The sequence below is a fragment of the Drosophila teissieri genome, chromosome 3R (assembly GCF_016746235.2).
Source record: "Drosophila teissieri strain GT53w chromosome 3R, Prin_Dtei_1.1, whole genome shotgun sequence".
In the NCBI taxonomy this organism is placed as follows: Eukaryota; Metazoa; Arthropoda; class Insecta; order Diptera; family Drosophilidae; genus Drosophila; species Drosophila teissieri.
This window is the reverse complement of record NC_053032.1, coordinates 5153284-5174388: the sequence shown is the minus strand read 5'-3', so window position 1 is coordinate 5174388 and position 21105 is coordinate 5153284. Positions and strand designations below refer to the sequence as shown.

General features: G+C 45.6%; 6 protein-coding genes across 12 annotated transcripts; 2 read left to right on the top strand and 4 right to left on the bottom strand.

Annotated features, from left to right (window-relative positions):
• Positions 1-2297: 2297 nt before the first annotated feature.
• LOC122619237 (zinc finger protein 800) lies at positions 2298-7103 on the bottom strand. Its single transcript, XM_043796029.1, has 5 exons — positions 6757-7103; positions 6504-6650; positions 5953-6421; positions 5735-5882; positions 2298-5353 (listed from the first exon to the last, which is right to left on the bottom strand). The coding sequence occupies exons 1-5, from the start codon at positions 6910-6912 to the stop codon at positions 3415-3417; spliced, it is 2859 nt and encodes a 952-aa protein (XP_043651964.1). The 5' UTR covers positions 6913-7103; the 3' UTR covers positions 2298-3414.
• Positions 7104-7439: 336 nt separating this feature from the next.
• On the top strand, positions 7440-8451 carry LOC122619007. Its single transcript, XM_043795672.1, has 3 exons — positions 7440-7641; positions 7691-8115; positions 8181-8451. Exons 1-3 carry the CDS (start codon positions 7541-7543, stop codon positions 8357-8359), a joined length of 705 nt encoding a protein of 234 aa, XP_043651607.1. The 5' UTR covers positions 7440-7540; the 3' UTR covers positions 8360-8451.
• On the bottom strand, positions 8432-9870 carry LOC122619005 (histone PARylation factor 1-like). The gene has a single exon (XM_043795670.1). It carries the CDS (start codon positions 9773-9775, stop codon positions 8432-8434), a length of 1344 nt encoding a protein of 447 aa, XP_043651605.1. The 5' UTR covers positions 9776-9870.
• Positions 9871-10166: 296 nt separating this feature from the next.
• LOC122619004 (26S proteasome non-ATPase regulatory subunit 12) lies at positions 10167-12155 on the bottom strand. Of its 2 annotated transcripts, none has more exons than XM_043795667.1 (4): positions 11956-12155; positions 10846-11900; positions 10632-10788; positions 10167-10570 (listed from the first exon to the last, which is right to left on the bottom strand). In XM_043795667.1, the coding sequence occupies exons 2-4, from the start codon at positions 11892-11894 to the stop codon at positions 10268-10270; spliced, it is 1509 nt and encodes a 502-aa protein (XP_043651602.1). In that variant the 5' UTR covers positions 11895-11900; positions 11956-12155; the 3' UTR covers positions 10167-10267. The 2 variants fall into 2 exon arrangements, with proteins under 2 accessions (XP_043651602.1, XP_043651604.1); XM_043795669.1 differs by having other exon boundaries at positions 11960-12155.
• Positions 12156-12246: 91 nt separating this feature from the next.
• Positions 12247-14328, top strand: LOC122619006 (histone acetyltransferase type B catalytic subunit). Its single transcript, XM_043795671.1, has 4 exons — positions 12247-12419; positions 12535-12848; positions 12901-13402; positions 13541-14328. Exons 2-4 carry the CDS (start codon positions 12782-12784, stop codon positions 14184-14186), a joined length of 1215 nt encoding a protein of 404 aa, XP_043651606.1. The 5' UTR covers positions 12247-12419; positions 12535-12781; the 3' UTR covers positions 14187-14328.
• LOC122619002 (katanin p60 ATPase-containing subunit A1) lies at positions 14318-21052 on the bottom strand. 6 transcript variants are annotated; one of them, XM_043795664.1, is made up of 5 exons: positions 20474-21052; positions 17254-17522; positions 16568-17205; positions 14906-15380; positions 14318-14853 (listed from the first exon to the last, which is right to left on the bottom strand). In XM_043795664.1, the coding sequence occupies exons 1-5, from the start codon at positions 20593-20595 to the stop codon at positions 14528-14530; spliced, it is 1830 nt and encodes a 609-aa protein (XP_043651599.1). In that variant the 5' UTR covers positions 20596-21052; the 3' UTR covers positions 14318-14527. The 6 variants fall into 6 exon arrangements, with proteins under 6 accessions (XP_043651599.1, XP_043651600.1, XP_043651596.1 ...); XM_043795665.1 differs by having other exon boundaries at positions 16568-17193; positions 20474-21051; XM_043795661.1 differs by lacking the exon at positions 20474-21052 and adding an exon at positions 19006-19414.
• Positions 21053-21105: the final 53 nt, after the last annotated feature.

Below are 21105 nucleotides of genomic sequence, written 5' to 3'. Positions count from 1 at the left end.
TTTTGATGATGCGTCCGTGTTAGTAGGTTACCCAGCCACCCAGCATCACCCATTTCCCCTGTCATCGCTGTCCATGTTTATTTGGCAACCCACTGCGACTTCGGATGGGGTGGCAGCATCTGTTCCGCCCGGCGATAATCGGTAATAATGCGCTCTGCCACTATTCAAATGGGCGGCGAGTAAATAAACAGTACTTAGTACCGTTTGAACACTTTCTGAGCTCCGAAAATTGTACAGGACGCAGCTGTCGCCGCGAAAAAAAGGAATCCTGCCGGGAGTGGAGCTGTCGGGCAGTGGGCAATTTCCTACATAATTCCTTCGGCTTTGTGGGTAGTGCCAGCGTTCTTCAGGCTGCACCAACGCGATTTAATTATCTTCATTTGATTTAAAGTAGTGCCCAACAGCGATCCAAAGTGTCTCCCCACGGCGTATGAGCGATGTATGGGTTATGGTGATGGAATCATATAACACATGCTGGTGCTACTGTTTTCACATATAGACTAGATATTAAGATTCAGGTTCTTATGTTTGTTTCCATTTTTATTTAGGAAACTTTAATTGCCAAGTCAAACACATGAATATTTATATATCCCTCTTAAGAATAGCATTGGTTTAAAATATGAGCAATCTTTGTGGGCAAATATTTTGACTAACGCGTGCCGATTACAAGGTAAACAAAATTTAAAAAGGTATACATTCCATTATTTGCACACAGCACACTTTTAAACTGCACTCGCAAACTGTGCTAAGTCCAAATGCCTATTCAAAATATATAAACGGGTCGAGAATTGCCGAAAATCTCTTTTAACATTGTAGGATTCAAGTAGAGTTAGAGAAACAATGTTTTGTGAGGTGTTCAATTTTCTATGGTCTCTAGACTATTCCAGAAAAGTCAATTAATGTTTTAAATATATGTTCAATGTCTTAAATGTATTAGTTCCGAAAAAAATCATTCCACGCTCACCAATAAATGGCAACTTTTTTTTTCAAGCTAGTTACCCGCATCTATAGGCCATGAGGCGTAGTCTCCTTAAGAGCAATCCCTGCATTTCTCGTATTTTGCAGCCCTAGCCCTTGTCAGCTGCAGAACTCCCGGATTGCTGGAGCGGGTTTTTCTGAGTCAGTACCTCCATTTGTTGAGAAGGGATCTGATTGCACAGAACTGCCACCTGCCAGCAATTTACCTGTGGTATGTGGGTGTAGTTTATTTCGCCCTTCAATGCGAGCTGCCTGTTCCCAGCGCTTTGTTGACGATCCACGTACTGGATTCGACGTGGATGGGCTTGGAGGCGGCCAAGCCCAACCTCCTCCTGAGCCTGAACCTGAAATCACTTAATCAGTTTATGCAGCACAAATTTGCCCAGGCAAAGTGGGCTTGGTATAGGTAAAAGGATTAATTAGTATTTTGCATTGTCTTTGCTTTGGCTTCAATGCCCGCAGCTCTATTTGAACACAAAGCCTTTTTATATTTCGCCTCACGCTTTTACCTGAAGAGACATAGGATGGAATCCATGTGTAAGTTCTTTTATTATTACTGAAATTTAACTTTTCCAGAACAACGTGTTTTGAGCTTTTGAGTGAAAATCTTGCTTGACCATACCATAGTATTTGGCCTTAATATAATTCCAATATTTCAATATAAATTCGCAAGAGTTAAAAAAGATTTCTGTATTTTTACAAAGGGGTAAACATAGGTGAAAATAAACTTAAGCAATTTTGTCCATTAAACCGTTTTTTGAATATATATTCCACTGAAGCTTGTAAATAATAATTAAAAAATTGAATTTGCATAGCCTGAAGCGCTGCCACCCCCTGGTAAATAAATTTTGAATTCGTATCTGTGCGGCTCCTGTCGAGGATTTCAAGGCCTGGGCGTTTTCACTTTCGGTTTCCAATTACAAACAGTCGCGCCTCGCAAGCTCGCTCTCTCACGCTCCATGCCTCTCTATTTTCCGACACGGGCACAGATACAAATACGCTTAGCTCTAAAGTGTGGCCCAGTTTCGGTTTTTCATCACAGCAACCCAGTCTAACCCAACTCCCTGCCCAAATCCGCATGTCCACGCCCATACTCCTGGCCGTGACACAATTTTCATTGTCGGGTGTTCGCAGTAACGGCAGTAACGGCAGTAGAAGCACAGCTGCCTGTTGACCTGTTTTATTTCACGGGTGCTCCGTCCAGCTGGAGCTTCAGCCCACTAGTCCTGGCGCAAAACAGGCCGAACAGGTGTGGGCGTCGGAAACTGGGCACTTGTTGTTGCCCTTTCTGGTATCGGTTCACATTGCGAGCATTTTTGTTAGTGATTATCATAGGATTTATTATCATTTGGTGATTTGATTTAAGGCTCTACGTTGTACATTACAATGATATATAAATACATTGAACCACTCGTCTAGATCAGGACTACGCCCAAAGTCTGCAAGTGATTTTCTCCTCCTTTTGCGCTGGGCAAAATACTTGCCAAGTCGACGTGTCTTATGTATAAAATATATATAAACATGTATCTGGGTTGTGTGTGTAGAGCAGACTGCCTTGTTCAACTTTCTTCTGACTTTCGGCTAGTAACAAATTTATGCCACATCATGGAGAAGTTGTCGTGTTCTCGACTCCGCATCTGTGATGTTCCTTAATATAATAATGCTAATTAGGTGGGGGCCGAGAGATGAATAATAGATGGTAAGATGATGCGTCAACAAGCTAAATATCCAAGCTTTTCCATTATCCTAGATCGAATTAAAGTGTACCGACTTAGTCGAAAAAGAGTAATTCTGTGGTATGCTTTAGAAGCGACCTGTGGTATACTTATAATTACAAATAAAAGTGCAACAAATAAGAATATATTAAACATTTAAGTTTAATAAGCAAAAAAAAACTCTATCGTCAGTACACGAGATTAGACTATTTTAGATAAAAAAAAGTTAAATCGGTCCACTTTAATACTTATAAGTATGGGTAAACCAGGATGGGCCCGATTATGATGAAATGTAAAATCTGATTGAAGACCTAGCAAGGCAATCTGACGCATACACTGACAACAACCGTAAACACGCGCGTGACTTACTTATTACGGGATTAAAATATTAGGTACATATACAGTATTAACTATAACATTTTAAAAAATCTGTACTTTTTCACACAAACAACAAACATTCGCTAATAGCCAAAAATTATGCTACGGTTTTCAAGTCGTTTCGTTGGTTTTTACCGCGTAATACTCGAAGCGTATTTATCTTCAAGGGAGTCTGTTTCTTATTTAGTTGGTTTTACAATAAGGACACTAGTGAATTACATTCAAAACGGTTGATGGCAAAGCGACCAGCTGAAAGTTTGAGGACAAAATCAGTAGGACAGACAACAAACGCTGTAAAAGTAGCAACGATAATGGTGGCGGTGGCTTCCATTTCCGGTTCCGTTTAGTTCTGCAGAGCGGCTCGCAGGAGACTGTCCAGGGTGAACTGTATCGTCCCATTGGCAGCCGCCTGCAAAACGGATGGCGGCTTGGGCAGGGCCGGAAACATTGTCGAAGCTCCCGCTTGACTGCCCTTCCCGCGCAGGCAATCCATACCAGTGGTTGCCAGCGTTTCGGGCACGATGTCTTCGCATATGCTGGGCGGCGACGGTGACGTTGGCAGAGGGCTCTTTGATTTTACTGTTTCCGACTTTTTTTCTGGCTGAGTCTCATGAATTGGCTCCTGTACCTTCTTCTGCTGGGCAATCGCAGTGTTGACCTTGTTCCACAGATTGCTGATAACAGCGTTATCCTTGCCAGCAGCTGCTGTTCGCTTCGCAATCTTCTCGATGAAACTCTCAGTTTCCGGAGCAGGATCCACTGTAGTTTCTACAAAATTTTGCTTTTGCTGCGAACCGCTTTCGCTCCGTGAGTGTGAGATAAGACGAGGTCGTATCTGCGGTCGCTCTGAGGGCAATTCTGGTAAAGTAGCAGACACCGCCAGACCCTGGCTCACGAGTTCCAGCATGATTCGTCGTGTGATGCCCAACACAAGAGGCTTTTTCTCTTCCGTAATGTAGGCTTCGCACTGTTTGTGCTTACTTTCATCATTGCTTACCGTCGCCGGACGTCGCAGCTTGGCCCGCATGGATTCTACGGCCTGCACTCCAGGAAGTTGCTGTCCTGAGCCATCTGGTTTGAAACTAACCAAATCGTAGACAAAGTCCTTGTTGACCGCCTTAACGCGCTTACGGATAGGACGCTTATCTTGGGGATGTTCTCCAGATTCGGGGGAAATTTGGGTCCGAGACTTGCGGCGCTTCTTGCTGGACGTGGGAGTGCTCTCCAGCGGCTCCTGACCGGGTTCTTCTTTAATCGCGGCTGTTGGTGATTTGGGTTGCACTTCACCAACAGATTCTGTTATGGTTTTAAGACGCTTCAAGCGCCTTTCATATGTTTTAATAGGGGGTTTGGCATCCTTCTCCGTCCCTGTAAGCTCCTCCTCCCTATCCAGCAAAATTATATCTCCGTCAACATCGTCTCGAGAGTACTCGCACTCGTGGGTGGACACATATTGCTCCGTTAGCTGGTCTCGGTCTCCCTCTATCTTATGAGTAAATCCCAAATGATTTACAATATCGTATCGCCTAAATGCGCGATATTCACAAAGATTACAGCCGAAACGGCGTGCGCGGTAATGGAACATGGATATGTGTCGACGTAGATTTCCGAGGGCATTGAACTGCTTGTGGCAGATCTTACAGCGACATCGCAGCTGCTTCTCAACTGGGACGTTACGTTTTTTTTTGGCCTTACGCTTGATATCGGCATTGGATTCGGGTCCGGCACCTAATGTAAGCTCGTGCTCGTCGTCAGTGTTAGAGGCTTCATCACTAGCAGAGTCACTTACATTGCCTAAATTGAGCTGGTCCAATGACACTGTGTGCAAACCAGGTGCAAATGAGTCGTTCGGCTCTGGTAGATCAGCGAACATCTCATTCAGAGCAATTTCCTCGGTTTTTATAGGTTCATTTTTCGGCAAACGTATGGATGTAGTTGGATCGTCATCAGCTGCATCCAAACCGGAATCATTACTCTTCATCTTCAGCTTTTTGACGGAAGGAGCCGGCTTGGCCAGCGCCTCCTGCTTCGCCCGACAATTGAGCAGGTGTGTTGACAAGGCAGCGCGACGCTCGAATGATTTTTCGCAATAGATACACAGAGACATGATCTTACGGTGCTCACCGCTGCCATCTAATGGCTCAGGGTCATAGCCCACCACGTCGTCGGAGAGCTGTAGCCGCTTCAACTCCCGGCAGGGGCCCTTTGGCTGAACATCTCCCTGCTGAATACGTCGCTTAAGGATAGTGTTCCGCATCATTCGAATGCGCCGAGTTGGTTTTCTGAAAATTTGATTTAAAAAAAACCAATATTAAATATTAGTTCACACATATTGTTTATTTTTGTAAAAAACACTATCCTTATAAAAAACTAGCTATTATATTATTGTATGAAAATTATTTATTGTATATTTATGATTTATCTACCTATACGAAAGCTCCTAGGGCTCAACATATCTGACCTGAATAGAGAGGAAATTGGAGAGCTAGGCAATGCCTCTGTACCTCGTTTTCTTGGGAGTAATTTGATTTTTGACATATGAATAAAGTTATGAAATGGATGGGTTGGCTAACCACTAGCAGTATATCCTCTTGATGTGGTATAATAGTATCAAATGTATAATAGTAATATTGTAATAATATAGTAATATTGGGTTAACTTACTTGTGATCCTTCGATAAATGACGAATAACAGCAGCGGCCTGTAAAAAGGTCAGCGAACAGGCTGGGCACTGAAACACAAACGCCGATGATGAGTGATGCTTCTGAATGTGCACCTCAAGCGTTTTGTGCGTCTGAAAAGTCAGATTGCCTGTGAACGAGATTAGAAAACACACCAGTCACTAATTAATGGCAAAGCCTATTAAGTTAAGTAGTCATACAGATCTCGCAGAAAATACTCGTTTCCGTTTCATCGCTGATGGACTGCTCGCCGGTTTCGCCAGAGTCGCTGCCTCCATTGTTTTCTAGCTTAACGGATGCCAAAGCCTTGCCGTCAGGTCCCACAATGGTTTCAGATGGATTAAGCATGCGATGCACCTCGTCAAGTTCTGTTCTTATGCTGTCATCCTGGTCCACTTTGATGGTCTGATAAACAGCCTGGCTGGAGTTGGGCACAGACTCCAGCTGCAGAACAGTCGAGGAGCTTCGCTTGGCCTGTGATGGAGCCTTTTCTCGTCGCAGACGCTCAATAACACCACTCAGGTCTCTTATGCTGCCACCTCCTCCTCGTAAAGGACGCACTTCGCGCGGAACAGGGGAGCATCCCGTGCTTCTGCTGCGGAGCATATGTTCGATGTCCTGCGGCGATGGTCCACCACCCGTTTGTATGATCATAGTGGAATTCTGATCCTGGGGGAGAATTAGCAGCGATTAATAGACATCCTATGGTACTAGAGGCTTTGTAATGAGGTTGTCTTTACTGCCCACTCACTGTGTATCCACTGCCATTCGCGGAACGAGCGCTGACGCAGCAAAAGACGCGTTTGTGGCTGATGAAATTTGCTAGGCTGCGAAACATGTTGCGGCACACCTTGCACTCGTAGATCAGGCTGCACTCCAGACTAAGAAGCTGGCGCACCTGTGGGAAAAGCGGATTGTTATCCAAGGATTCAACAAATTGGGGCATGAACCTCCGCCATTGCGGGCCACAGTTGAGTCACGTACTCCACTGAGATGAAACTCACCTCACTGGTGCCATCCTCATAGGCCCGACGGGCCTCCTCGAATCCCGTGTGGGCGGTGCGTAACGGGCGCTGCAGCAGGCTGATGTCGTCACCGTTGTGATCCATCTGCTCCTCCTTGAAAGTGTCAGAGTTACAACGCGAGCTTCGCTTCCTCATGGCACTGGTTTACGCGGTTTATCCCACTGCTAATCACCAAATTTGAGACCTATCCTAGCGCGCTGCCGTTCGGAATATTTATAGCCACGTGCGACTGGTAATCAGTTCCTAATTCGCGATCAAAGTGGTTTTCCAATTCGAATATGAACCTGCATCTTGCATTTTTTGTATTCAGTATGACCGTGCTGGAGCGCTGCTTCTGCTACGATTCGGATCTGGTATTTTTAGGAACTTGTGCGGGTATACTTTTTTATTTCAAATGATCAAATTCGAATCGAAAAAATATTACATTTTTTTAATATTCCACTACCCCCAATGATTGTAGTACGGTTTCTCCCTTACTCAGAGGTTGTAACTCCCATAATTTTTCAAGAACTCAAATGATATTTTCAATACATGATTTGTAATCTATATTATTCATATTAAAATCTTTAATTGACTTGCTAAACCATATTCAGCAGAGGAAAAGTGCTATACATGTTTAATACGTATTTGCAAATATAGAAAAGTTTATTTTGGCGTTCAACACATGGTCACACTGATGACTTGAAAAAAAACATAGTGACTGGAATTAAGCTCATCGTATTAGTTTCACCTTTTCCCTTTTTATTAATTCGAAATAGACACAATGAGCTGTCCAGGATTTGGAGAACTTAATATACCCTCGTCGCGTGCCTTCTGGGACGACTGCGACGAGGATGAATTGGAGAACCTGAAGCCTGTGGAGAAGTGCGTGATCTAAACTTATTTAAGCAGTATTTATCTCTTGCATTTGCAGGCTGCAGCTGAAATTCGATGAGTCCGCGGGAGAAGCTGCTCCTGTGGAGAGTGAAATCCTGGTGGTCATTGAGGGAGTTAACGTGACTCACTTCGCAACCTCTCTGCTATCAAAGGATTCAAAACGCGTGTGCACCATTCCTGCCAACAACTCGTCCCTGCACTGGAGTCCATCGTCTAAACAGTTGCTGGCCATAATCAATGAGGACCTAACCAGCAGCGGCGAGGTTGCGGTGCTCCTACTGCCGTACGCCAAGGTGGCTAAAAAAGTGATCACTCTCACGCTTAAGCCAAAGGTCGAGTTTAAAAGCGAGGATATCCAGCACTACCGGGATCACATTGCCATTGTCCGCGGCATAGGCGCCAACCAAAAGAATATCACTGAACTAGAGGCTCCCAACTTTATTGCTGGAGTGGCAGCAGGCGGTGAGTGGTCTTGAAAAAAGGAGAATGCCTAATCATCTCACCTTTTGGTTCACCTTTATTTCCAGTTGCCAGTTGGCGTGATCAGGTGGAATTTCCCGTTACCTCCTTCGTTATTTACACTGACAAGCTGCCCCTTGACGCCACAGCTGCCCAGCCGGTGATCAAGGTACTTCAAAGCGCGGGCGTGGCCTGCAGCTCAAGCTACATCCCACCGCGCAAGGATAGCTCCTATCTGTACATGTGAAACTACATTTGGCAATGTTTTTCCTAGTTTTATTGCTTATAAAAATCGTGCGGTTGCGGAATAAAAAACGAACTACTTAAGTACTTCAAAAATGCTGAGGTTCACCTCCCGCCTACGTTGCTCCATGTGCGCCTTAGCTATGGCTATGAACTGTGGACGGGAAAGCATTGAATAGGCGGGTACCAGCAACGATGAGGCAAGCATGTGCAGCTCCTTGTGCCCACTGCAAAACACATCGATGCCTAGTTCCAGGGCGCTGCCAAAGTCCAATTCATCAACTGCTATGTTGGCAGCGTTGGCCACCGGTTGCAGCTTTTCAAGAACCGCCTGCTTGGCCGCTCCATTATCGACGTCCTTCCGCTCTAGCACAGCCAGCATCTTCTTGAGCTCGGAATCGCTGACGGGCAGCGGGCGGTAGCCCAGTTGGGTCTTCCGGTCAAAGGGTACAACAATGCCGGCTCGGTGGAATGTCTTGGCCACAACACGCTTGTTGCGCTCCCTCAGCAGACGGTCAAGCTGGGCCGTTTCCAGGGAATTGTCACTCAAGTATTTCTGCACCTCCTTTTTGGTTCCCGCCAACTGCCCGCCTGAAAACGGAGTGGCCGCAAAATCGTGTTCCAGATAGTAGAGGAATGCATCGAAGGCATTTCCAGCCACAAATTGGAACTCGCAGCCTTTCGCAGAGTCATTGCGGGCTATTAAGAGATTATCCTTGTCCTGCGGCACATCACGCCAGTAACCGTAGTGAATCCCTGTTTCTCGGCGGACGAAGATCGTCTGAAACTCTGGTGGATCGTAGTAGAATCGCCAGTGGCGCAGGTAGTCCCCCGGTTCGCCTAGTTGGGCGCCGTGGAATTTGCCGGCTAGGAACTCAAAGGGACCCACCAACTGTAGTTGAAAAACATTGTCTAGGTGCTGCAAGCCAGCAACCTTGGGGTCCGCAGGATCAATTTTTAAGCTACCCACAAACTTCCAAAATTCATAGAAGTCCGACGGCATTTCGACAAGAAACTTGTGTCGGATGAACTCGTTGGACTCGCAGAGATTGTCGTACTCCTTCTGCACGGACAGGCGAATGCGCTTCTCCAAGATCTCCATGTAGTTCTTCCCGGCTATGTTGCTCATGGCCTCTTTATGAAGCTCCTCGGTTTCGGCTTCATAATTGCCCATGGCCATTTCCTTGTTCACTATATCCGTACTTAAGGTACTCGTATTAGGCTTATCCTGGTCTACTTGCTCGGTGTGTTTTCCATCTTCCTTTTCTCCTGATGGCGAGAATGCACTTCTTTTTGGCACACTTTTGCCTACTGCGCCACCCTCTTTTTCTTCTTGCTTTTCTGGATGATTGTATTTTGACAAATGGGCGGGATTTCGCTGGTAGCACTTGTCCCAGTATTTACAATTTTCTTTGGGCATTCTTAAGTAAAAACAATACAGATTTCAAAAAGATTTGCGAAATGTGCGGTTTGCTAGAGTACAATCAAGAATTCCAGTGACGCCGCCAAAAGTTCCTAAGGGGATGATTAGCACACCTTTGACAAAAATACTTTACCATAAAAGGGTTATAGAAAATACTAAAAATACAGCACAGATATTTCCCCTTGGTATAAAGTTATAAACTTTTCACCAACGTGTATATTTATTTGTAATTAACTTTTAAATACAATATCAATAATTTGTTTAGACATACGCACCTGGCGACTCCCCTGGATAAGAAGAAGAAGCACTATGCACACACCCTCAAGTGTTGTGAAATGCCGCCAGAAATCACCAATGACTGGCCAAAACTGCACTAAATTGCATGGACTTTTAAATGGGGATTCATTTAATAATTGTAGTTCAATTACAGTTGCGTGTGAGTAGACGTTTTAAAAGGAAAACACTATTCTAAGCCCCTATGAAACAGGACTAATCCTCGACTGCGCACATGACAGAGTAGACGCACTCTTCCTTGTTAATCAAGTGGCAGGTCTTGTTGACCAGGGACATCAGTTGGTTCACATCGGTGGCCCAGTTGTTCAGGATGTCGGATGCGGTCTTCTTTTGGGTAAAGTAAATTATGCCGGCGGGACGGTCGATCTTTACGCGGATGGTATCGGTGTTCGCCAGCTTAGAAAGATACTCCTCGCAGCGGCTCGTGGGCAGGTTCAGAAGTTCACTCATGCGCGCCAAATGCAGTCGGGAGTAATACATGGCAATGATGCGAATGTTCTAAGTAATAGTGATTAGTAATCAGTGTGAATTAGTAGTAATTTAAAGCAACAAAACCTACATGCTCTATCAGACGATCTTTGAGCTCGGTGATACACTTCTTTCCGTGTTTTGTGCTTTCCTTAAACATCTCATTTTCAGCCAGCACGAGCCCAAAGTCTGCATTAAATGTGTCGAAGTTGATTAGCTCCTTTGACATGAACAAGCGCAGAATTTCCCTTATGAATGAAAAAAAAGTAACGGTAACCAATTGCGCTCGAATCAAAAATACTCACTTGTAGGCTGGCACTTCTTCCAGCTTCTTGTTCTTCGAGAGGTGGGCCATCATGTCGCTCTGTTCGTTGTCGAAAGGAGCTAAAACGCAATATAGCACAGCACAAACCAGCTTTTCTGTCAGCTCCTTCTTCTGCTCCTCAGTTAGCTCAGTTTCGACCTCAGGCTCTGGAGCAACCTCTGGCTTCTTATCCTTATCATCTTCGTCCTTCTTTTTCTTGTCCTCGTCCTTTTTTTTTTGCTCATCCGTGGACGCGGCAGAATCCACTGGTGTAAGGCCAGTCTTTTTGCGCGGAGGTTCCGCTATGGCCTGATAATGGCGCGAAGTATTTAGGAAGGAGGTGTCTCTGTTTAACTGAATCATTAGATAATAGAACTTTAGCTTGAGGTCATGCTGAGCCGGATCGTCGAAGAACTTTATGCTGATCTTCTTGGCAATGATCTGCGTGGATACGTAGTCCTCCTTCAACAGGCAAAGGCGCATCTGCTCCAGGATGAGCTCCACCTTCTCGCGTTTATCCATCGAGCCATATGTCTCTACTTGTAGCTCCTCCATGACGGTGGCAGCTCCGGCGACATCGCCATCGGCCTCTTTAATGTCGGCCAGAATCTTAGTTAGACGGGCTCGCTCAATCTCAACGTAAATCTTGCCCTCGGTAACCGATCGAAGTGTGTCAATCAGCTTCAGCTTAGTCTCTTTGTCGGGCGTCTTGTCTACGTATGTGACACACTCTTGGATCATCTTGACCACGGCCTGCTTCAGCTGGGAGCGACGGCGTACCAACAGGGAAACGTACTCGTTAAGGGCGTTCCAGTTGGACGCGTCAAAGCAGATCTGGCAGATCGCCACTAGAACTCGTGAGCAGGAAACCATGTCGGCGCCGAGGCGCGTCTGCTTCTCCAGTTGCAGCATCATTTCGATAGCTTCGTGAAATGCGTCGGGGTTTTTTTTGGCCAGCTCCTTGGCCAGGGGGATTTTCTCATTGCACGCCGGCTCGTAGTCCACCTCCATCTTGGTGATGCGGCCGCCATCAAACAAATAGGTGTCCATTGTGTTCTACAAAACAATGTTTACTTAAAAGTTTGCCGCTATGACGAGGCAGTTTTCATACCTACCAAGTCCTCGCCTTTGTCCTGCTGCAAAATCTGCTTTAACTGTTTTTTCACTATGGGAAATTATATACGCCGTCTTGTATTCAACCTGGTGGATTTGCCTGCTCCTTTCTTAAAGTATATGGATGCAAAAGCGGCTTTTTCCTAATAATAATCTCAGCACAAATTTTTGCTTACAAATGCTGTGTTAAGTTGGCTGCGGGATTTTGTAGTGTTGAAAAGGGTGAATTTTGAAGTGATAGTACCAGCGCGAGAAGTGTCTCATTCAAACAAATTAAGGTAAGGAAAAAATAAACGTGCAGACAGGTTTTTTATATAATCTAAAATCAAAATATGGCGCAATATTTGCTAAAAATTTGAAGACGGAAAAATCCAGAAAACAACGGTAAATGTTGGCTGCTGCGCTTCAACACAACTCTAACTACATAACACTAATATTTGTCTGACAATAAAGTGATTACAGGTGAGCTATGTGGCTACTAATGAATTAAAATTATGTAATTACCTATTTCATATAAAATCTTATTCTTACCAATCTTGTAATCCATATATATCCATTCTCATCACGGCACTGATAGTTTAATCGACAGCCCTATCCGCGGTTAGTGTTGGCTGACTTGCGTTGTCCAACACTGTTCGAAAGCCAATCACTTTGTTTAGCCGCGAAAATTGGCCTAGAAAACACGCAAAAAACTGTCTGGTTTTGCTTAAAACGTGCTTTCGGATTTGAAAAGCAATAAGTGACACTCACAAGCAATAAGTTCCGGAAAGATCTTCTGGTCCAGCATCTGCGGAGGCAATTTGATTGGCGCCTTTTGAAGTACAATGGCACAAATCGAGAAGTACCAGGACTTGGTAATCGATGCTCTGGAAGTGGTAGACTTTAAGCTGAGTAAGTATCCTTGTTCGGTACTGAGGTAGCCATGCAATGTTTCTGCTTTTAGTCCGTGACAAGGCCGACATCAACAATGACGCCCTGACCTTCCATCCCGCAATGGCCCACCAGATTTTCGGCGAGACCGAGACCATCTTCGGCTACCAGGACTTGCACGTACGTGTAATGTACACGGCAGGACCTTTGCACATCTACCTGGGTGTTGAGTACGGCAATCGGGTGAACGAGATCTCAGGCGGAGAGATCAAGGCCGACGACGTCGTCAGCACAATTGCCCAAAGTCTGCCGGACGGTTGCTACTTCATTAATCTTGATGAGTTTCTCAAGACTCTGGACAAGGCTGACAAATTCCAGCCTTTCGGCGAGAAGATTAGCGAATACAGACGGGTATCGGACGACGGCAGCGAGCGGCTTTTCGAGATCTACCAGTGCGACTACAAGAGCTCTGCATTCTTAAAGTTTTTTGCTCGGCTGCAGACGTTCATCTTGTGGTTCGTTGACGCTGCCTCCTACATCGACACTGATGATCCACAGTGGTGCTACTTCTTATGGTAAGTTTTCTAGGACAGAATGAATGCTTTTTTTTTTAACAGTATGTAAGTCTTAAAGAACTTATATGCATAGTAAACTATTTAAGCATTTGTTTAGGCTTTAATAACAAGGAATTCTTATTCTCTACATTCCTTCAGCTACGAAAAGTACAAGAACACTGATGGCCAGTGGCAATATGCCACAGCTGGTTACACCACTGTATACGAGTACTACGCCTATCCTCAAAACAAGAGGCCTAGAATAAGTCAGATGCTGATACTGCCGCCTTTCCAGAAACTCGGCTTGGCTACCCAATTGGTCGAGAGCATTTACAAGTTTTATCAGTCGCAGAAGAATGTTGTAGACATAACAGTGGAGGATCCATCCGAGGACTTTCAGCGCTTGCGGAATTTTGTGGACGCACGATCTTGCATGGAATTGAAGTCGTTTGCCCGAGGCGAGATCGTGAAGGGTTTCAACAAGGAGATGGTGCGGGAAGCTCGCGAGGCTCTGAAGCTCAATCCCCGCCAGGTGCGTAAAGTGTACGAGCTGCTGCGTCTATTCTACACCAATGTGAAGGATGAAAAGGAGTACCGATCCTATCGTCTGGAAGTTAAGAAACGGCTTAACGCGGTCTATTACAAGCAGTTGAAGGATTTGAAGAAAATGGAGCGCTTCAAGATGGACACTGAAATGCTGCGTGCCCGCCTGCCAACGATTCAACAACGCATGGAGCAGCTACAGGAGGAATACAGTGTGGTTGAGCAAGATTACCAGAGCACCATTGCTAAACTAAGGGCCTAGTAGGGTCTGTGGATCCAAAGGGCGTTGATTAATTTATTTCGTTTCTTTGTTTTCAAATATGTTGATTACAAAATACAATATGTTGCTATAAACCTATGGTAGGATTCTTTTGAATAAAAATTAAAAATATGTTTTTAGTGTATATTTTATGTATTTATAAGATATCAGATTACCGTGTGCACGTACATAGAGGAGCAATGCTGGGCGTGGGGCACTTGAGCAAATAAGCGTATATACGGCTAACGAGTTCGATTTATACAGGTTACAAATTATTGCGATCAGGACTTGGAAGTACACATGATATACAATCATCGAGGGTGCTGGGCCAGCAGGCCGTACAACTAGCAAGACCCATATTCCTCCATCCACTTTTCGAAGCGGGCAACGTCGTCGGCAGACACAGACTTCTTGGTGCGCAGACGGGCGTCCTGGAAGTCCTGCAAAGTAATCGGCTGATCCACCTCCTCGCGGCGTATCTGCTTAATCTGATCGGGAGTGCGTCCGGAAATGAGGCGCCGCATGGCCATCATGGAGGCGTCACGGCACACGTTGCTTATGTCCGACCCCGAATAGCCCTGCAATTCGTCGCCGATCATTCCCGTGTTCAGACTAGGCGACAGGCATACGTCCTTCAGACATAGCTTGAGCAGAGCCGATCGGGTGTCCTCTGCAGAAGAATAATTATATTACTCACTGTAGGAAAGGCTGGATCCACTTACCGTTTGGGAGAGGAATATATATTCTCTTTTCAAAACGTCTGCGGAAGGCCTCATCGATGTCCCACGGGTGATTGGTGGCCGCCAGCACCATGATCACCTTCTCCTCCTGCATGCTCGCGTTTAGTCCGTCCATTTGGATGAGCAGCTCGGCCTTGAACCGCCGACTGGCCTCGTGCTCCGAGTCACTGCCCCTGGAGGCGCATAGGGCGTCGATCTCGTCAATAAAAATGGTGCTGGGCGCATAAAAGCGAGCCATCTCAAACAGGAGCCGGACCAGCTTCTCGCTTTCTCCTCGGTACTTGGATGTAAGGGTGGAGGACGACACGTTAAAGAAGGTTGTTCCACATTCTGTGGCCACTGCCTTGGCTAGCATTGTTTTGCCTGTTCCCGGCGGACCGACCATCAAAACTCCACGCCACGGTCGGCGGATTCCCTTGAAGAACTCCGGCATGATTACCGGAAGCACCACCGCTTCCTTTTTGGGCGAAAAATAAGTATGAATTCAGCTACTTTTATTTTATGTCATCTATTTGAATAAATTAATACGCAGTCATCGTGGCTGCAATTTCATATTTTAAGGTTTCAATTTTTAACGAGTCAAAGAAGTCACATATACATATGTACTCATATTATAGAAATGGAGCGTATCAGAAAGTATAATTAAATCGAAAAACAAGAGAGAACGCTATAGTCGAGTTCCCCGACTATCTGATACCCGTTACTCAGCTAGTGGAAGTGCGAAGGCGAGTCTTCAACACTGACAGTTTTTTTCGGTTTGCGGGCGTTAGAGTGGGCGTGGCAAAAAGTTTTTTGGCAAATCGATAGAAATTTGCAAGTCTAATACAAAAATGAAAAAATATCAAAACATTTTTCAAAAGTGTGGGCGTGGCAGTTTTGGGCGGTTTGTGGGCGTGGCAAAAAGTTTTTTGGCAAATCGATAGAAATTTACAAGACTAATACAAAAATGAAAAAATATCAAAACATTTTTCAAAAGTGTGGGCGTGGCAGTTTTATGCGGTTTGTGGGCGTTAGAGTGGGCGTGGCAACATGAATCGACAAACTTGCGCTGCGTCTATGTCTCTGGAGTCCGTATGTTTAATCTCAACTTTCTAGCTTTTGTAGTTCCTGAGATCTCGACGTTCATACAGACAGACGGACAGACGGACGGACAGACGGACATGGCCAGATCGACTCGGCTACTGATCCTGATCAAGAATATATATACTTTATATGGTCGGAAACGCTTCCTTCTGCCTGTTACATACTTTTCAACGAATCTAGTATACCCCTTTACTCTACGAGTAACGGGTATAATAACATTAATTATACCCGTTACTCGTAGAATAAAACCACCCACAATTACACCTACAAACCGCCCAAAACTTCCACGCCCACACTTTTGAAAAATGTTTAGATATTTATTCATTTTTGTATTAGACTTGTAAATTTCTATCGATTTGCTAAAAACTTTTTGCCACGCCCACTTTAACGCCTACAAGCCTCCAAAAACTGTCAGTGTTAAAGACTCTCCTTCGCACTTCCACTAGCTAAGTAACGGGTTTCAGATAGTCGGGGAACTCGACTATAGCGTTCTCTTTTGTTTTTCCATACAAATTTTCTTTAATATAAGATGGTACTTTAACTCGGCACAAAAAAGCTCACCTGGAGTATTGTCTTGGCCTCATTGAGCCCAGCCACATCAGTCCACTTAATGCACGGATGCCGCTGCAGGATGTCCTTTTCCAGGGTGTCCACCAGATGGACCTCATAGCCCAAGGGCGAGAAGTGCTTGGCCTTGGTCTTGGGCGAGCACTTGGGCGTGTTGTGACTGGTGGCTAGGGACTGGGCATGCGAGTTGTCCTCCAGAGATGTAGTGGCGTCTTGGTCATCCGAGTTTGAGTTTTCGTCCAGCGAGTTCTTCTTAACTGGCTTGTGCTTGAAGTTAAGCTGTGTGTTTGTGCTGAGCTTTCTGGCCCGCAGGCGCTCCACGGATCGGCTCTTCCGTAAGGCGGCGGTCACGGCGGATGCCCTTGCAGGACGACCCAGGCGCACCGCCCCCATGCTGACGGCCGGTGTAGGTGCTCCTGCTCCCGCCAATCCCACGTTGCCGGCACTCCCGTGGTGACTCTGGCTAAGACTGCTGCTGTTCGCATTGCTGTTGATGGAGGGTAGTGTGGGCTGCAGCTCGGGATCCCGACGGCGCAGGGAGGACACCCATCGATTATCCTGCTTCTGCGATGGAAATGGCATCTGGGCCGTCTGACTGGCTCGAGGTTGTGGTGCCACTTCTGCTGCGGAGACTGCATTTTAATGTTTATATAGAAAACCGTGCCACCCGGAGCACAAACCTTGCGTGGGTAGCCGCTGCTTGCTGCGTAAAGGGATACTTCCGCCAATGCCCAATCCTCCAGGTGCATTCGAGCCCAGGTTGTTGATAGGCCGGTGGCGCTCCGCTGTCGAGGAGTGTCCGCCATCCGAGCTCTTCTTTAAGCTGCTGTTCCGAGATGGTCGACTGGTGGCCGTGATCTTTGTGAAGGCAAATGGGGACAGCGAGTCCAGGATCAGGGAGTCCATCATCCGGGCCATGTGCGAAAGGCTTGTCGGAGGTGTGGATGAGCTGGAAAAGGAAAAGGGATCTATTGATTGTCCTTCTAGAGTAATATACCAATATTATATTGATGCGAGGAACTATTCTATATGAATATAATTAGATAATAATTAAATAATAATTTTTTTTACTAACTTATTATAACTCTTTATCGCGATATGCGATTATTGTAAAAACATGGCATATGACTGATTAGAATAAAAGCCAAGGGTTCATTTTTAAAACTCATAGTTAACTAACCCCAAAACTATGTATTTGGTGGCTCCATGGAGCTGCCATTCAACTTGGCCATATCGCAAAGGTCATTTCCTCTATGAGTCGCGGACAAGTGCCTCGCGTGTACTGGTGTGTGCACACAATATACCGGTTGGAATCCTCGTGTCTAGCCGCCTAATATTAGTTAGCCCTAGCGGAGGACCCTCCCATTCTGCCCTGCCCTCCGCAGACAATGCTCGGGAATTTCCGGGAACGAAGTGTTAGTGGTGCCTCCCAAGGGGGTGCCTATTCAAACCGCAGGTGGGGTCAATAAACTCACTGGCTCTTGGCCAGGTTATTGACGTGCCGGCGACAATCGTTAACTGTTGTATTCGCATTCGAAATGAATTTTTGGTGTTTTTGCCTTTGCATGCGTCATCTGGAGGCATTAAGGGCTTTAAGGCTTTAAGGGCGTTCCGACGGCAACATTGTAAATCACGATCTGGGAAGTGGACCGCAATAAATTTTACGCCAGGCTAATTAAGTTGGCAGCAGCAGCAGCGCAGCCATAATTCCCGGCCACATTGCCTGACTCCTGGCACATCCGCTTGGTATTTATACTTGTATTGCTCGATGTACTCGTTCGAATTTGGGTTAATGTTTCCTATGTGCTCGCCCACGAATTCCGATTCTTGATTCCTGATTCCTGGTGGAAATGATTACTGGAGCGACAAACTAGGCCACAGCTTATTTGTTCTATATACTATTTACGAATCAATGGGTCATAATCTAGGAAATACTTGAATTTTAACTGAGCAATTGATTGATTGGCAAAGTGTTACAAGGCCGGATTCAGCGTGGAAAAGCACCGGCATGGGAAAGTCCAGTGATGGCGCATTTTCTTGTGCCCTTAGTTATGATGGCCCCTTTAAAATCGTGTACCCAAGAGGTGTTTTGCTAATCCTCTCCCCACTCGCTTAAACCATTGACACAGCACAGGACTTTTCGTCCTATGCAAATTACAGCAATGGCAATTATGCCTGGCAGAAATATTTTCGCGGAGAAAACTGGAATGGGCCAATAAGGTAGCTTTCTTGGAAAACATTTGCGTTGTATGCAACAAAGGAGGTAGTTATTAACTGCCAGGTCAAGGAATTCAAATACAATTCCTTTGTAGATTTCTGTTTTCAGTTCCTTTTACGAAAATCAAATGCTCCTGTATTGTGAGTAAATGCGAAAGTAAGATTCACCATCTTACACCAATTTAAAGTGGTTTTAGATCTCCATTAGCTCTTACCACTGGTGAAGATCCCAGAGCGAGTGGTATGGGGTGTGCCGGTAGGTAGATACGAAGGGTACCGCCACCTCGTACTCAACTTGAACGTTGGGCGGCGACTGGGGCCGCGTGGCTAAGGCGTTTGAGCGCTCCAGGGCGGGATTTGAATTGGTCAGCGATCGCTGACGCATGAAGGAATGTGGCGCCTGCTGCTGCAGATTGTAGAGACTCGAATTGTTGTTGAGCAACTGGGCTACTCCTCCGTTTGGATCCACGGGTGTCTGGCTCATACCGAACCAATTCTGGGCACTGGTGTTAAACATGGCGTTGTCCCGGCGATAAGGACGAGACAGACACTTCACTTTGAATTTGAAAACACAAGCGGATATGTTCGGGCGACAACTTAGCTCCCTGACAGTCTGCGCCCGGAGCCTTCGATTAGCTCCCACTAGGAGTTCGAAAACGCGAACCGACCAGGCGAGCTTCCACCTGACAACTCAAGGGTTGCAGACCAACTGAAACTGACCGCTCGACTGGACGCGTCCACAACAAAGCGACTACCACTACCATTCCGGACCGGGTAGTTTTCCCAGTTGGCCGGTGTGTCCGTGTGAATGCGAATTGAGGTTAAAGGAAGTTTCACTTGGGCGCTGCTTGGGGCGGTTTCAATTATGGTAAATTACGCGAAAGGGTACTCCAACTAGGGTGAAAACAGGGAAATCGCTGATCGGAGTCGGTGATATTTGATTTATGTTTGATCTTCTTGTGATTTAAACAAAAAGTATTTTGGAAAATTTTTTAAAGTGGCCCTTGTAAAAAGCTTTTGATATATTAAAAATTTCACATATACAATCTTTAACTGAAATTAAAAGAAAGAAAGGGATAACAAATTATATTTCTATTAATGTTTACATCCTGATCACAGTTGTATATCTAATGTCTAAAGGACATTCGTGCTTCGATTTCACCCCACAACACTTTTAACTCCTTGTGTTACCAAACGCGTCGGACTGTGGTCAATGCACGCTAGTTTCTGGCTCAAGATTCCATCGATTTCTGGGGAAAGCAAAGCCTTCCACTCACTTATGTAGGCCCGAGTGTATTTACTCAAACAGCAGTGGTTTCCCAATAATCTGCCGGCAATATATTTTATTGGCTTGCTTGCGGGCGAAGAAAGCCGGTTCTTGAGTTGGCCTGTTATCGAGGACCCAGAAACTACAGCATACGTTTGAGAGCACCGCCATTAGGGGGCCTGGAGTGGTTTTTTCAAAATTTTGTTAAGATACATATAGACAGAATACGATAACCCGGAGATGAGCCACAAGCGAAGGCCGTTTCGGATGCGCACACATATATCTGTATCTAAAAATCAGCTGCAGCTCGAGATAAAAATCGATTACGGGGCGACACTCATGGCATGCTCAAGTGTCTCGGCACGCCTTGCGCCTCCAACTGCCAACCTTCGTCCATCCCCTCGCGAGGCACTCACCCCGCAGGACTCATCACGGGCAGGTATGTGGATGTGGAGTCCACGGTGCGAATGGTTGTATTCCCTCGCAGAACAATCTTCTCGCGCGTGGTGCGCCTGTAGGTCGCCTCCTCGCCCCGCATTCTGCTCCACTAATCCTTTTGAACTTAATTTCACTAGTTTCGTAATTTTGAATTTTTAATAGTTTTGAATTTTCTTTTTGTTAGCTGTCGTGTTTACTTCGGTCCGATATGGTGTGTTGGAAAATTTGGCATCCGTTCTTCGCACAGGCAACGTCGAATAGGAATTAAATGGGGGGTATTGAACGGGCCTAGGAGAAAAGGATGCTGCGGAAAAGCTTTGGCTCTCTTTCACAGCTTTTCCTCTCTCTTTCTCTCTCTAGCTCTCCGTCGGCAATTGTAAACAATTGCGCAATGTTCGCTTGCTGTTGCTCCTCCACTCGCCTCGATGCACAAATGGTCACTAAAAACTGGATTGTATTGGCCAACTCGGCCTGCCAGCCGCATTGCAACGGCCTGCGGGGTTGCAATTGGGTGGTGTTTTTCAGAATATAAAGCTTGGGAGTTTCCACATGCCTCCTTAAAAATAATAATAAATATATTTTACGTTCTGTTGAATTAATTGACTTAAAT